General features: G+C 39.1%; 1 protein-coding gene and 1 long non-coding RNA gene across 2 annotated transcripts; one reads left to right on the top strand and one right to left on the bottom strand.

The window, feature by feature from the left end:
* The first annotated feature begins 145 nt into the window (after window positions 1-145).
* On the top strand, window positions 146-15,730 carry LOC101850066 (protein LLP). Its single transcript, XM_005093312.3, has 4 exons — window positions 146-267; window positions 9,361-9,499; window positions 10,280-10,327; window positions 15,553-15,730. Exons 2-4 carry the CDS (start codon window positions 9,361-9,363, stop codon window positions 15,720-15,722), a joined length of 357 nt encoding a protein of 118 aa, XP_005093369.1. The 5' UTR covers window positions 146-267; the 3' UTR covers window positions 15,723-15,730.
* On the bottom strand, window positions 5,790-6,990 carry LOC106011136. Its single transcript, XR_001184677.2, has 2 exons — window positions 6,747-6,990; window positions 5,790-5,964 (listed from the first exon to the last, which is right to left on the bottom strand). It is a non-coding gene; the product is annotated as an uncharacterized LOC106011136 (long non-coding RNA).
* Window positions 15,731-15,972: the final 242 nt, after the last annotated feature.

The following is a 15,972-nucleotide window of genomic DNA, read 5'->3' as shown; positions in this document are numbered from 1 at the left end:
TCCAGATAAAGAAATAGTTTGTAATTTCAACAAGATTTAAAAGGAAAATATTAGAAATATTGTTAACAAAAGAAATAATAATATAATTAAACAATTAGTTTTCAATCGTAGATATTTGTTAAAGTCGCTCAAGTTTTGCATTTTCCAGCTCTTGCCTAATGTAAATCTGGTATCGGAGACCGGAGAAAAGAAAACAACAAGTCCAACAGCGTGTGTTGACGACGGCACGACAGGCACAGGGTGACTATTATAGTTTCCCAAAGCAATGTGAGTTTCCTTTCTAGGCTTTTGCTATTGTCTCCAAATTATGCTGGATCTTATACTCGGCACTCTTCGGGAGAAGTGGTCCCGGCCTAATTCCATAGACATTTAGATCATCTTTTACACACTCGGTCTGGAACAAAAAAGAAAGTGGCTATTTCTCTCCCGCCCGGAAGTTCTCGCAAGATCAACTCATCCCCTCTTCTCTCTCTCTCTCTGTCTCTTTCTGAATACTGTCTATCGGTGTGGACGATCAAATTGACCAAAACAAAGTTAAAAAATGATGTTAAAACAAAGTAAATTAATTTGGTTGTCTACAAAGATGCTACGGCTATTTAACTTTTCGAATCGAGCCGAACTACGCGGGTCGCCATTTTGTTTTGCCCGGAAATTCTCGCGCTACTCCTCTCTCTCTTTCTCTCTCTCTCTCCACTGCCCACAGACAAAATTGTACGCTTTTAGTAGGCTACAGTTGTAATGGAACGTTTGTTCACGGCACAGAATTCTACAATTTTTCCTCACAGTGTAGAATTCTGGGCGATTTTGTAGTTTCGTTCGTTAAAGTCAAGCAGGGGGATTTCAGGGGGGCTTGCCCCCCTGACCTAAAAAAAAATATGGAGGTGGGGGGGTTCAGGGGAGCATGCCCCCCTGAATTTTATCCTAATTTGATGTTTTGCAGTTAGGTTGCATCCCTGCTCTTTGTGTAGCCTAATTCAAATAGTATTTGGTCTTCAAGACTTCTGGATTTCTTCTCTGAATGTAAACAAATGGATCGTGGACTTTAACGAACGGAACTACAAGATCACCGAATTCTGTGGTTTAGGGTGAACGCAAAATTTGGTGAACGCGCATTGGGTGAGAATAGCCACAAGACTCGCCTGCACTATTCTCACTCCGGGTGAGAATAGAGGTGGCCAACAAAAAAACCGGAAGATGCGTTAAAGTAATAAAATTAGAAAGTGGCTATTCTCACCCGCCCGGAAGTTCTCGCAAGATCTACTCCTCCCCTCTTCTCTCTCTCTCTCTGTCTCTTTCTGAATACTGTCTATCGGTAAGGACGATCAAATTGACCAAAACAAAGTTAAAAAATGATGTTAAAACACAAAAGTAAGAAAGTGGCTATTCTCACCCGCCCGGAAGTTCTCGCAAGACCTACTCCTCCCCTCTTCTCTCTCTCTGTGTCTCTTTCTGAATACTGTCTATCGGTGTGGACGATCAAATTGACCAAAACAAAGTTAAAAAATGATGTTAAAACACAAAAGTAAATTAATTTGGTTGTCTACAAAGATGCTACGGCTATTTAACTTTTCGAATCGAGCCGAACTACGCGGGTCGCCATTTTGTTTTGTTCTCTCTCTTTCTCTCTCTCACTCTCTCTCTCTCCACTGCCCACAGACAAAATTGTACGCTTTTAGTAGGCTACAAGTACAGTTGTAATGGAACGTTTGTTCACAGCACAGAATTCTACAATTTTTCTGTTATCACAGTGTAGAATTCTGTGGTTTAGGGTGAACGCAAAATTTGTTGGCCTAGATCTAGGCTATAACGGTGAACGCGCACCGGGTGAGAACAGCCAAAAGACTCGCCTGCACTATTCTCATCCCGGGTGAGAATAGAGGTGGCCCAAAAGTAAATTAATTTGGTTGTCTACAAAGATGCTACGGCTATTTAACTTTTCGAATCGAGCCGAACTACGCGGGTCGCCATTTTGTTTTGTTCTCTCTCTTTCTCTCTCTCACTCTCTCTCTCTCCACTGCCCACAGACAAAATTGTACGCTTTTAGTAGGCTACAAGTACAGTTGTAATGGAACGTTTGTTCACAGCACAGAATTCTGCAATTTTTCTGTTATCACAGTGTAGAATTCTGTGGTTTAGGGTGAACGCAAAATTTGTTGGCCTTGATCTAGGCTATAACGGTGAACGCGCACCGGGTGAGAATAGCCAAAAGACTCGCCTGCACTATTCTCACCCCGGGTGAGAATAGAGGTGGCCTTAAAGTAACTTAAAGAGGGGGGTGCAGGGTGGACTCCCCCCTTTCTAAAGAGGAGGGGGGGGGGGCGGCACTCCTGTTTAGGGATGCTCGATTTGACCCCACCCACGATTACTTCTGGTTCTAAACTATAACAGTAAAACTAGATATAGATCTAGAATTAGCTCTAGAAATTGAATTTGATGCAAAAAATGCTTCCTCCCAGTCCTCGCAGAATGGCAGAATGAAAGGTAGCAATGCCAATCGCCCGCTGCGTCTTGGGCCGGAAATTGGCCTCCGCGAATGGGGTAATTTTTGGGCCGCTCGGAATCAGAAGTGACTCTCTTCTAAGTATAGTTACGGGAAAACTCGTGGACGAAAATAAATGAAACTTGGCAACCAATCAGAGGAAAGGTTAAACTAACGACATGCCAGCGTACAATCCTGAACGATTTCTAGAACCGGAGATATTGCCATGTTGTGCGAATTTCCTGTGCGGTTCGAAAACTAAGCGGAGTTGCGCGTTGATCGCCGACCACACAGGCGCCCCACATGACATGTCTTCTTTATTGCTGTAAAATTTCAGATCTCTGCGTTCCGTACATTTTACGTACCAACTTAAAATTACCACCCATCCATTGATAAAACACTAGAGCTGGAAAGTAGATCACGCATTCCAGATTCCAAACGCAAAGCGCCGGCATGCAAGAGGCGCGTGATTGCTAGGCGGCATGTGATTGGCTGCCTATAACTAAATAGGTCGCCGATGAGTTCATCGCGGGTTTTCCCAATAGCGCTTTACTGAGTTTTAGAAGGGGTGATCGCGTCGCGGTAAAAACGATGTCACGCAATTCAACAAATTTCACTCAAATATATCAGTCTTTAAGATCCAAAGTAATTTTTTAAAGACATTGAAAAGTGATAGCAGAACTAGATTCTGCACTAAAAATCACATGAAGATACCAAGTTTCATTCATATGCTCCAGTTATGAACAGTTTTTCCTCAAAATACATGGACTTGTCCAACATTTTGGCGATATTTTCCTATTTGAAAGGTCCTCCAACATTTTGCAAACAAAAATCCCCATAACTTTTTTATTTGTCAATGGGTTTTAAAAATTAAAAAACCATAGTTCTTAGAATTTACTCTATTTTCATTTAAGCCCATTTTTAAGCAATTTGGATGAAAATTTAATTTTTCATTCTCTCTCTCTCTCTTCTGACGATGCCGACAGCACACAGGAACTCAACACTCGCCCGGGGGTCCTTAAAAAGTGCTGAAAGTGGGTTACTGAAATGTCCCAGCAGACGGGTAGTTAATTTTCCATTGTCATTGCTATGAAAGGATGATGCCTAAATCTCGTTACAACCAAAAAATCTCGAGATCAGAAACTGTGAAGAGAAATAGAGTTCAACTTTATTTTCTCAAGCGTTCGGAGAAATAGTCACTTTAATAGTTTTCAGTGCCATGATTGTTCTCAGCGCACTAAGAAACCTTAAAATAGTGCCGAAAAATAGTCTAAAATGGGTTTAGACCTTTATGGAATCTTAACTTAATGAATTTACCTATGGAATTTTCACCCTGGCAACTCAGTCAGCTTTTTTACTCGACTTTCGTTTTTGTTTCCATTTTTGTGTATAAAATGTCTACGGAGTAATGGAGTTAGGCCGGGACCACTTCTCCCGAAGAGTGCCTTAAGTACTTGAATATAGCCTACAGAAATTTTGGATGATTAAAAATATTTTTTCTTCCTTCTTTTGCTGTGGGAACTCACAACAGTGACAACTTGATGAACAACTTATCAATTATTATTAGAATCTAGATCTATAATCAATCTCAATTCTCAATCAGGAAGAACAACCGCCTCTTTTTCTTTTTTTTTAGTCATAGTGACTATTCAGACTCGAGTCCGATTAGACAAAAGTTAGACTATATTCGGACTGTGAATTGAGTCCAGCATGATGTCCATTCCGACTTCCAACCCTTGTTCCTAAATATTTCCATCATTTTTATGAAAAAATGTTCTATTATAATCCTATAATGATAACAATCGAGCTTTAATATCCAGTTACTTGTTCTATCCAAACTGGCCCTCCCTGCATCATTGGTATGAACAGAACAACCAAGTTGAGTTGACCTTGCCAGGGGCAAAGATTGTGCGTAGCGATCACACACTCTCGACTTGTTGGGGGAAGAGGTGTTGGGAAGAGGCCACGGCTGTCGATTTTGTGCAATGTGATTTTAAAATAAAATAATTACAGAAAAACTATAACACAACAAATTAGAATGAACTTAGACTTGTTGAAGGATGTGGCTATTCACACCATGGGTGAGAATAGAAATACGATCGACATCTCATCCCGGGTGAGACTTGCTAGCGTTGGCTATTCTCACCTGATGTGAAACGAGACCTGTTTTTCTTAATTTCTGAATACTGTCTATCGGTGTGGATGATCAAATTGACAAAAACATAGGGAAAAAATGATGTTATGACCCAAAAGTAAACTAATTTGGTTAGGCACTTGGATAAAAATTTCAAAGCTTTCAAATTGCTTTAAAAACAATACCAATGCAAAGAGCTCAGTGACACGATTCCAACGCTACCTTAGTTATTGCTCTATGTTGAACCGTTTTTGAGATATGGCATTTTAAAGATCTTTTCGAGGGGATAACATCTATATAGAAAAAAAAAGCAATTTTTGTGATCGAAACAGCAAGGACAACAAGGGAAATGTTAGCTGCTTCAATATGCTGCTGCGTACATGCAAAAACCAAACATTTTCTGAAACCTTGTGATGTTGAGGACAAAATAACAGTCAGACGAAATTTTTAAAATATATCGTGGTGGGTAATATTGGGTAATATTATGTAACACTGTGTTGTGTAACGTGACCGCACCGTCCTGCGGTCAATATATTTTGCCATAACTTTCTTATAAATTAAGCTACATCAATAATTGAGGTATCGTTTTGAAGGTCTTTTTAAGGCCTTTCTTTTGGAACATCTACATATCAAATATCAGTAGAATTAACAAAAAAACTGATTAAAAAATAAAATATATTTTAACAAAACAGCTGGTCGCCTAAAATAAGATGAGCATAGAAGTTTTTAAAGTTAACATTTGTGTCTACAGCTGCTGCAAACTAGTGTTTTTAGTCTACCTTAATTCATGATAATACTGTTTTTTAAATTCATTTTGCATGTTATTGTTAGAATGTTTCTTTCATGTTTTAATTTGTCATGTAAATGATCAATTACTCTGTCTTTATCTTTGATTTCTCTTTTACATCTTTAACTCATGAGATTGCCCTGTAAGTTAAACAATAGTCTCTTCTAATTTTATTACTTCAGTTTGTTCAGCAAGTTTTTCATTATATTTTTATTGTGTTTATTTAAATGTTCATCTTCTTCAAAGACAATTAGTTGTGAAATACGACATGTTTTTTGAATTGCGCAATTGTGTCACGATACTTATTTATTCTTTCTTTATTTCTGGCAATTGTTTAGTGCACCCAGTCTGCCAACTTGATATTGTTAAATTAATGTGACTTTTTTTTCCTTGTCTGCAACAAATGCTTTCTTAAGTGCTCAATTTTTTTGCAACTTGTTCAAACAAGTTTTTCTGTGAATTCGACCAACTCCGCCAGCATTTCTGGATTTTAATTAAAGTCAGGATTTATTCTGGTGAGCTGTCAATAAATCCAATGGAACAGTGGCAGGTTGTGATCAGGGGCTGTGGAAAAAAAAAAAAAAGGAAAGCAATGAATTCATCAATGAAGTAAATAAATTCATTTGTAAGCAGTGGATGGAAATTTGACATTTTCACACTACAACTCTAGTAAAGGGAGGGTGTAGATGACTAGACAAGAGAAAAAACATCTTCTAATAAACATGTAGATCTATCTTAAAACAAACTGGACAAAGTACATGATAATTTAAAGAGATATTTAAATAACAAGCACACACAAAAACAATTAAGAAGAAAAAATATTTAAAGACAATATAAGCACACAAAAAAAGAAGTAAAAACTTGCGTGAAATCGATGGTCTAACAGTGACAGTAACACAGAAACAAAACAAGGCCAAGGCTGTTACATTTCCCTCCCCCCCACCCAAGACTCCTTACTGATTGTTACATGGTTCAAATTCATAAAAATTATACAACAGTGATACTTATTACATTCCAAAATTTAAAATAAATCATATCTTCTACTATAAAACATTCTTCAATGCCGTTTAAGAGGTAATAAACGCCAACAATACACGTTAGCGTGGGTTAAGTTCGCTTTCCGCAATGGCCGCCATGACCTCCCGGTTCACGCTCAGCAGCGCGATCGATAATAGGTCATGCCCATTCATGGAGAGTGACCTATTTAAATTAGGGCTCACACGCTTATGCCTCAACGTACAACATTGAAATTAACAAATAAAAGAGATAAAAGGTTGAAGAAAAGACTGTGAGGAGTACCTAAAAAAAAAAAGATATACTCTTTAAATATAAAGGCTTGAACTTACCTTATTTTTAACTCCTTGTAACTCCGAACACACACAACCGATCCCGAAGTGGAAAACGCCATAATACGCGCCTTTCTTTCCTCTTTAATTTGATAGGCGGAAGTAATCCATAAATTGAAAAGAACACTATAAACGAAACAAAACAAATAGGTACCCCCCTCACGGGGCCCGATTTCTGACACAAAACGCGGCGGCCGCAGGTGAACGAAAATCTCGGGCCGCGCGGGCCGATATCCAAGTGCCTAATTTGGTGGTCTACAAAGATGCTACGGCTATTTCACTTTTTGAATTGAGCCGAACTACGGTGGTCGCCATTTTGTTTTGCCTGGAAGTTCTCGCTAGATCTAGGCTACTTCTCTCTCTCAATGCCCACAGACAAAATTGCACGTTTTCAACACAAGAGCGCTGGAACGTTTGTTTAGACCACAGAATTCAATAAAAAGTGTAGAATTCTGTGGTTTTCACTGAGTATCACGGTAAACACACACTGGGTGAGAATAGCCAAAAGGCTTGCCGTCTCGCCCCGAGTGAGAAGCCTACAACTGCACTGTTCTCACCCCGGGTGACAAAGGCTGGTGGAAGTAATGATGATGCTGGAGGCTAGTGGTGGTAAAAAAGACCCTCTGTTGTCAGTTACTGTGTACTTGAGACACTGCCGTTGGGCAATGAAAGTGCAGTCTTTTGACTTTTGACACAATTACGCAGTCCTAGTAGGTAATTCTAGTCCTAATTCTGGTTTTACGTAAAATCCCTCGATGACAGTTATACAGTGGGACTCGGATTCAACGAGAACTCGGATTCAACAAAATGAGATAAATTCCCTGTTTTTTTTATTCTATAATAAAATCAATAAAAGTAACCTGGATTCAACGAGGTCGCTTCCAGGGTGAACAGCCCCCGCAGACGTGGCTTCGCTCATTTTTCTCCCAGAACGAACTTTATCTATTCCGGGAAACCATCCATAGCAACTGCATCGTGAACCATTATTCACTTAACCGGTTGCATACAACCAATCAGCGGCCTTTTTTTATACCAACCCATGCGTTGTTGGCTCGCGCACGAGTCTACTCGACAGGCGTGTGTCGGGGTCGGATGGGCGGCCTGCACACGTGTGACTGTGTGTGTGCGTCAGTGGGGTGGGGAGGGTGGCAGTAGCGGTTCGGGCATTGAACGTCGCAGATACAAACGTGTCACAGTCTTTTTTTTTCCCTCGGCAACTGATCATTATTATACAATAAGCTAGTCTTGACGTAGATCTTCGTATTGAATTGTGCGCTGGTCTATGGAATCTAAAGTTGCCGTATGCTAGGCTCTACACAGCAACACAACTTTTTGGTAAACAATCGAGATGACACAGGAGTGCATTTGAACGAATCGGTCTTTTTTTTTTACACAGCTCATAATATGCAGGCATTTCAGGCACTACTTGTGACTTCTCTTTATACATTACTTGCTCAGTGCCTGTAATTATCTAAACAAAAACTCGTGTTTGCTATAACGAACACTCGGATTCAACGAGATTTTAGGTCAGGCCCGGCAACCTCGTTGAATCCGAGTTCCACTGTATTATGTAACCTCCTTACTCTCGCATAACTCACTTAAAAGTTGAGTCCGAATGAATAAAACATTTTTTTGGGACCCGAGTCTGAATAGATAAAACTCTTATTTGGATTCAGGTCCGAATAGATAAAAAATTTAATCGGACTCAAGTCCGAATAGAGCTGGCCTTTAAAATAAGGGGCTAATAGGCTTAAATCATGTTTTTTTCTTGAACTTTTATTTATGCTATGTGTTTCTAGTGAATCTCCCATGGGTGGGCTATGTTTATTGCATCATGTACGGAAATGGACTCCAGTGCTTGTTTTACCATGTGTTTTGTTTCATGCCGAATATGGCGGAAGTTTCGCAGTAACTGAGTAGGCCCTAAGTTTTTTAATTTACCAAGTGGCTGTTCTCCGACGTCGTGCTGGTCAATAGACTAATGGCTATTCTACGGCATCACGTGTCTATGTTGTACATGTCGCTTCTCCATTGCTTTCTATCTCCCCGTCAGCACATTATGGCCTTACTGTGCCTTACACAACAAACACTCATCAGGGTCGGCATTTCTTCAGAATGCAATTCACCATAGGCTAGGTGGACACACAGCCACTCCTCAATGAAAGCTCCAGTGAGGGAAGGAGGACGAATTTCTGTGTCAGAGGTGACAGCACCAGAAGTGCCAACAACCTTCAGTCACAACCAGAAGTACAAGAAGGCGCATCTGGCACTGAACTCAGTTGCAACAATAATGACCATAACGTACAATGCACCTACCACGAAGAATAGCCATCGATCTGTTGACCGGCACGACGTCAGAGAATAGCCACTTGCTTAAATTTAAGCAACTGACATCTGAAGGTGAAGGACAGACACTTCAATTGACCGGAGTGTAACGCTTTGTTTTGTTCACACTAATTATACAGTTGATGGTGGCTTCGAAGTAATAATGGTCGAAGAAGTCACATAAACGATTTATATAAAATAGTTTTGCTGTTTTTGGTGCTTCTATTTGTTCTACTAGAATCTAATTTATTATTATTTACCAAATTATGCAACATTTTTAAATCCACAGATGGCCAAAAGTATCAGAAGCAAGCATCGCAGACAAATGCGGAATGTAAAGCGTGAACATTTTGCGAAGAAAGATTTAGATCGTCTGAAGAGATTAGCTTCTAAAGCTAAAGAACTGGATTTGGATAATGTTGTCACAAGTATGTTTTAGCTTTGCCATTCATGAATAGGTTTAAGTTGAGAAAGACGTAATTTTTCCTATCCTAACATCTCTTTCCTTATTTATGCCTAACATTATTTGGTACGGCAATGAAAGAATTTATTCATGCGACGGCTACTTGTCATTAATTAATTACAGCTTTCATCTGGCTCGGGACTGAATGATAATCATATGCCCCAAAAAAAAGAACTAGATTCAACCCATTATATTTTAAATGTCAAATTTTGTCATAGTCTTCCTTGGCCATCAGTTTTTCCTTTTGGTACCTGGAGCAGTCTAGGAAATGTAAAATAATTGTTTTATAATCAGTAGTCCCATAAACAAGGGCTTAACCCCCATTCCATAAGCGATAATTAGAATCATTATAAAGGAGTCTTTTGTTCAACTTGTTCTTGTTTGCTCTTACAGTACAGTCTTTTGTCCAGATCTTTTTCATACAGATCTGGTGTTGCCAAAAAACAACAACAAAAAAGAAATTATTCAAAGACTGGCTATCTCCAAAAAGTAGTAAGGCATGAAACTCTTACAAAACAAGATATTTACAGAGTCTTCCCTTCTGCTCTATGCACATGTTGGACATGCCTGTTTCAAGGTCTACAGTTGCTATTTCTATAATATGCTATACATACTCTATGAGTATGAGTATGATTATGTTTTATGCTTTTTCAATAACAGGAGCATCTTATGAGCTGTTGGTCCATATTGAATTGTAGCAAGTAGTGATGGTATTGAATACAGCCTCTTCTTTAATTTTCCTCAGTGAAATCAGCAGAAGAAATAAAAGACAAGCCATCCACTTCAACTTCAGGTATGGTTCATTTTAAAACTGTGGGAGGAATTGTGATTCTGTGGACTTACCTTTTCTTGTGCTTTTATTAATTTTTGAAATCCTTGTTTGATTATTTGATTTGGAATTTGAGAAAAAAGACAACTCGTGGTCTGTCCATTGTCAATCGGAACTTAAGCTTTTTACTTTTTCTGTTTTGGATGAAAGGGAGGTTCCCTGACAAAAACTAGAGTAAGGGTCTTATTTTGAAATTACCGTTGTCAAAACGAGCTGGTTCTAGTTGGTAATTACTCAGAAAAATGAGCGACGGCATGTCTGCGGGGGCTGTTCACCCTTGAAGTGAGCCTGCTGATCTACCTGTTGTTGAATCTGGATTATTTTTATTTATTAAAAGAATAAGAAAATAGGGAACCCATGTCCTTTTTCGTTGAATCCAAGTTCCACTGTATAAAGCCTGAGATTGATACAAGAATCACCATGGATCTGTGTATAGGAGCAAAAGTGCCCACTTTGTTGCAGCTAGCATCTTTGTTCATGGTTGTTTCATCAGTGGAAAAGAGTAATAGGCTTACACTACTAATCTGTCCCCGTAGAATTATGCAAATTTAGAAGGCCAAATTATGCACACAGAAAAGCAAACTTATGCAAGTTACTGTAAAACCATTCGCGACATGTTTTGCACTTTTTCAACACGAAGTTTCCTGATTTTCATGTTTTATGTACTACAGAAAAATTGAAAACAGAATATATCAGTATCAGTAACTTGTTGTGTATTTGGAAAAGAAAACAATACGCATCAGTTTAAAAAAATTAATTAAAAAAAAAAAATCTCTGTAACTTTCAACTGTAGATCAAGATCTATAGAGGAAAGAAAAAAGTAAAAAAAAAAAAAAAAAAAAAGGGAAATCTGGACCTCTGATGCTGGCACATTACTAAAACCAGGGACACCTGTTAAACATGAAATATCAGCAGACATGAGAACAACAACTTTTGATGGATTGAAAAATTGAACATGCTCAAGGAACAAAATCACAACCCATAACCAAGATCTTCTAATAAGGGAAATAACCAACTTTTAACTTAACTGAGAGAAATTACGGTGATTACGTCCCTTTAGTCAGATGGTGAGGCGTTAATTAATTGTTTTGTGAAAAACCGTGGATAATCCAAAATTATGCAAATGTTGCAGAATTACGCGAAAAAACGCGGCCGCACAATCGCATAATCTTACGGGGACAGACTAATAGAGTGAGTCGTGGAAGGATGGCGGTGGTGGAGATAAGAGAAATAAGATGACAAGAAGTATATTCAGAGAGAATGTACGTGAAAATGAAGTGCAGGTACTATAAGTGGGATGGAAAAGAAAAGAGAGGTACGGTTTTGAAAAGAGGCATGGAGTGGGAGCACACAGAAACAGACAGACAGAAAAAGAGGGGGGGGGGGGGGGGTTGCACCATGTCCCACATCAGTTCCAGGCCCAAACATTTTTCTTTCCAGTCAGTGCGATGGAAAAGAAAGAAAATCTGGATGCCGTACAGTCCGTGCCAGCTTTAAGCACACCGGTATAAAGTTGATAAAGCTCGTTTCGGACTCAAGCACGCTAAATGGCTCTTACCGAATTTTTGCTATATAAATTACACGCCTTTAAGCATGGTAACTTCGGCTTCAGGCACGCTTCATTACAAGACAGTCAATACTTTTATGATGACCCATCGAAGTTCAAACACCGTCTACACAGCAGCAGTGAGTGTGTTAAGAGAAACACAGAGAACGCAAGTGATGGAGACACACACTCACATTCACATGCGCGGAGAGGAAGGCAGAGAGGAGATGCAAAGCGCGCGTAGACATAAGATCTGGCTACGGGCAAAGTTACACGCAGGCGAAAAAAATACGAAGAGAGTCGGGGAGACGAGAAAAGGAGGCTCGCTGTGATTTCATCTTTGACCCTCACTATCCATTAATCCTGATATGTATCACGCGCGAGGTGGGATGAAAGCAGTGGTATGAACTTGGCACAGTGGGCAGTGGTACGCCTAGTGTAGGCCTAGTGTGCTGTATTGTGACTGGTCGTCTAAATTAAGTTTTCATTTCTCTTTCGACAACAAAACAAAAACAAACAAGCAAACAAAAACTACCATGGCGGGTAAAAATAACAGTGCACACTTTTGCTGGACCGCTATAGTCGTACTTACAAAGGGAAATAGCATATTTTATACATGAAAATCTCTGGATTATGTCTACTTCGCACTCAAGCACGCTTATGCTTTCTCCCGATGACTGTACTTAAAGCTGGCATGGACTGTACTAAAATATACCTAAGAAATTTTATCAAAGAAATAATTGCGTCGGATATTTTAATAGGCACCTCAATGTAATTTTTGCTTTATTGCAACATGAGCCTGGATTCTTCTCACTACACAATGAAAGGCTTTGGGCAGGAAAAAATTGAGTGGGGGGAGGGGCTCAATTTGAATCCACCATCGCGATGAGACGTTATGTCCCGAACAAAACTCAATGGGAATTTCCAAAGCTGAATCGCGCTGCAGTGAGCATGTTCACTAAACTGCCTACTTATAGAGTGTCAGAGACCTAAACCACAAATGGAGCCCCACAGACAGAACTGAAATGTAGTCTCTCATTGGCATCCTGTACTCATAACAGCAGTCTCCATCAAACAAATTGTCCTGTAGCACCCACTTCATTCCTTTTGCTAATGAAAATATCACTATAGTTGAACAGCTTGCCCCTCAGAGGAGGATGGTGCTTTATGTCCTGCAAGCCTGACAAATATATTACAGCATACTGATTTCTGGTGCATCAATAACTTATCTCCGTGGAGGCATGCTTTATTTGGACAGAATCAACAAGCCCCAGACCCGACACTGAAAAGAAGACTGGGGTAGATTTCAATAGTCACTAAACTTGCTGTTGATTTCAAAGGGAATAGAAGGGATGTAGATCACACAGACAATTTATTTACTGATCTCAGGCTTGCAGAGAGCTTAGTGAAATTGAAAGACAGTGTGGCCATCATTGGGACTGAGTGAAGAAACAAAACGATCACTGCTCGTGGAAATTAAGAAAATAGTGCCTACCTTTGTTCCACTCCCACTCTGCTGAGTCTGAGTTTGTCCTTAGAGATAAGAAATGTCGTATTTGTTTTCAAAGTAAGCAAGAAAAAAAAGAACGTTCTGGTGTAAGCTATACCTCAGTATTTTGCGTTCTTTGCCAAAAATAAAATCGATGAAGGAATGAAAAATCAAACATGGTAGGCCTATGCTCGTCTTTTTCAATTAAAAAAAAAAGTCAAGTACTACAACTAAAAATCACTTGATTCATATGCAAATAAAACGGTGTTCTAATTAGACTTTTATAAGACATATTGGCGTGTAATTGAAATAGTTATAAAATACAGTAGAGTCCACTTATAACGAGTCCTGAAACAACAAGAAGTCTGCTATAAAGACACTATTCTAAAACCCTGTTTTTTCCCTTCTTTATCTTTGTAAATAAAATACTGCTATTGCGCAACCAGACAGTCTCGCGAGTCGGTTATAGCGGAATAATGCTGCTGATGTGACCAGCACACAGACCAATTAAACATATAAAACCTCGCCAGTTGAGAAAGTTATTGGTGTTCCAGCGAAACAAAGAATGGGAGAGCCCACGCAAACCAACAATGAAGGCTGGAGCGAATGAGTGGGGAGGGTGTGGCATGTGCAGACAAGCAGAACGCATCGCGTGATAGGCCAGCCCAGTCTAGATTATCTAGGCATACCGTGCCTCTCACTTCTCTGGTGCGGGATGGAGAGGTCACAATGCTGTGATAGATGGAGTGAATGTGTGATGTGCACAAGTAGACGCAACGCACCCCAGGGTGTGGTGGGGTGGGGAACGACACTGCCTAACGTCGACAACGCAAGTTAGCCTAGAGCCAGAGACCCTTCTTTCTGATCGCCAAAGCCAATTTGTCAACATTGCTAGTGCTAGAGAAAGAAACCTGATTCGATTTTTGATCAAGTAAGACTTAGAGATCATGTCGAACAAAATCCTCATCAGGGGAAATACAAAAAGGAATAAACAGAACACCAAACTCTTAGTTTAGGCCTACTTTACTGTTTCCCTTGAATTTATTACTGGATCCCTAATAACGAGAATCCTGCTATAACGGACATTTCGCACCGGTCCCCTCCCTCTCGTTATAACAGGATTCCACTGTACCGTAATCCAACCTTCAGTTCCTTTCAATTTTTTATGTTAAAATGATAAAAATCCATCAATTACATGAAACAAAAACTAACTTCAAAATCTCATGAATTATCTGTTTGCTTATCTAAAGCATGCATTTTGTTGTCATAGTCATACTCAAATGAATGGATAATCAAGTCTAAACAGAGTGTTTTCAAAATCCTCTGTCGTCTGCTTGCTTTATAAAAAGTGTAGGGGTTTAAAACACCCTGTCACTTCGATTCGTATAAAAAAAATTTAATCGTCAACTGCTTGCATCATTTTGACAATTCAAACATTTTGCATGAACATGATGTTCATAAGGGGCAAGTTCTGTAAACTGAAGAGTCCTGCAGATTTTGGTTTAGCAAAATGCTGCTTTTTTAAACTCTCTTTTCATCCTATATTACCTTAAGGAGTGTTTTAAAAGGGAGGGTGAGGGGTCATTATAATACTAATAGAATGAATGAGTGTTTGTGTAGAGACTAGGTACCATTCTTCATTAGGCAAAGCAGATGTTCTCTTTACATATATCTGTCTGCTCCGGTCAATATCACTATCAGTCGTAAAACGCAATGTGCTATCCTATTATAAGGTACAAGGCTCGAAAGGCAAAAATGTGACATTCTATGCAATTTTTTTTTTCCTATTGAAAGTTTTATATCTTTTGCTTCATTTAAGATCAAAATAAACAACTATAATCGACTTTAAATATTTTATTTTGAAGGTGTGTGTGGTCAGTTGTGAGCTTGTCTGACAAGATTAAGGAGCCCATTTTCTCCTTTTCGTGTTTCCGCACCTTGCACTCTTAAAAGTTCCATATATTTTCTTAAAATATTGTCCGATTTACTTCTTTTTTTTTTTTATTGTAGGAACATTGGGATAGTTTTTGGAAATAATGTTATCCTAATTTTTATATTTCTTTCATATGACTGATTTTGACTGGGAGGGTCACATAATATGTAATATATATATGATTTGTAAAATGAATGAATTTGTCATTCTATCCAATCCAGATACAGGAATGGAAGTGGATAATACCAAGAAAGTTTTCAAGAAGAAGACTCAACAAAATGAGGATGGACACTACCCTCAATGGATGAACCAGAGAGCTGTCAAGAAACAAAAAGTGAAAGTTGCCAAATTGAAAACAAAAAAGAAAATCGGAAAGAAAATAAAATGGTGACCAAACTAGTTCTTAGTCTTGTTTTACTTTTCAATTCCAATGTATGTTTGGGATGAAAGAAGAGCATGCTGTGTGGTCATTTTGAAAAGCCTTTTTGTAAGTGATGTGTATTTAGAGCTGAGAGTCTTCTCTCTCTTTATGTCTATGTCTTTCTTGTGGGAGAAAGATTATCTAGTAGCCAACCAGTGAGTGTTGTGCGTTGTGTGCAGTGTGTACCTCTGGCAGTATGGCGGGGCAAATTTAAATCAGT

Source organism: Aplysia californica, unplaced genomic scaffold, assembly GCF_000002075.1.
Source record: "Aplysia californica isolate F4 #8 unplaced genomic scaffold, AplCal3.0 scaffold00061, whole genome shotgun sequence".
NCBI classification, from domain to species: domain Eukaryota; kingdom Metazoa; phylum Mollusca; class Gastropoda; order Aplysiida; family Aplysiidae; genus Aplysia; species Aplysia californica.
Note: the sequence above shows the minus strand (reverse complement) of the source record. Positions and strands in the feature narration are given on the sequence as shown.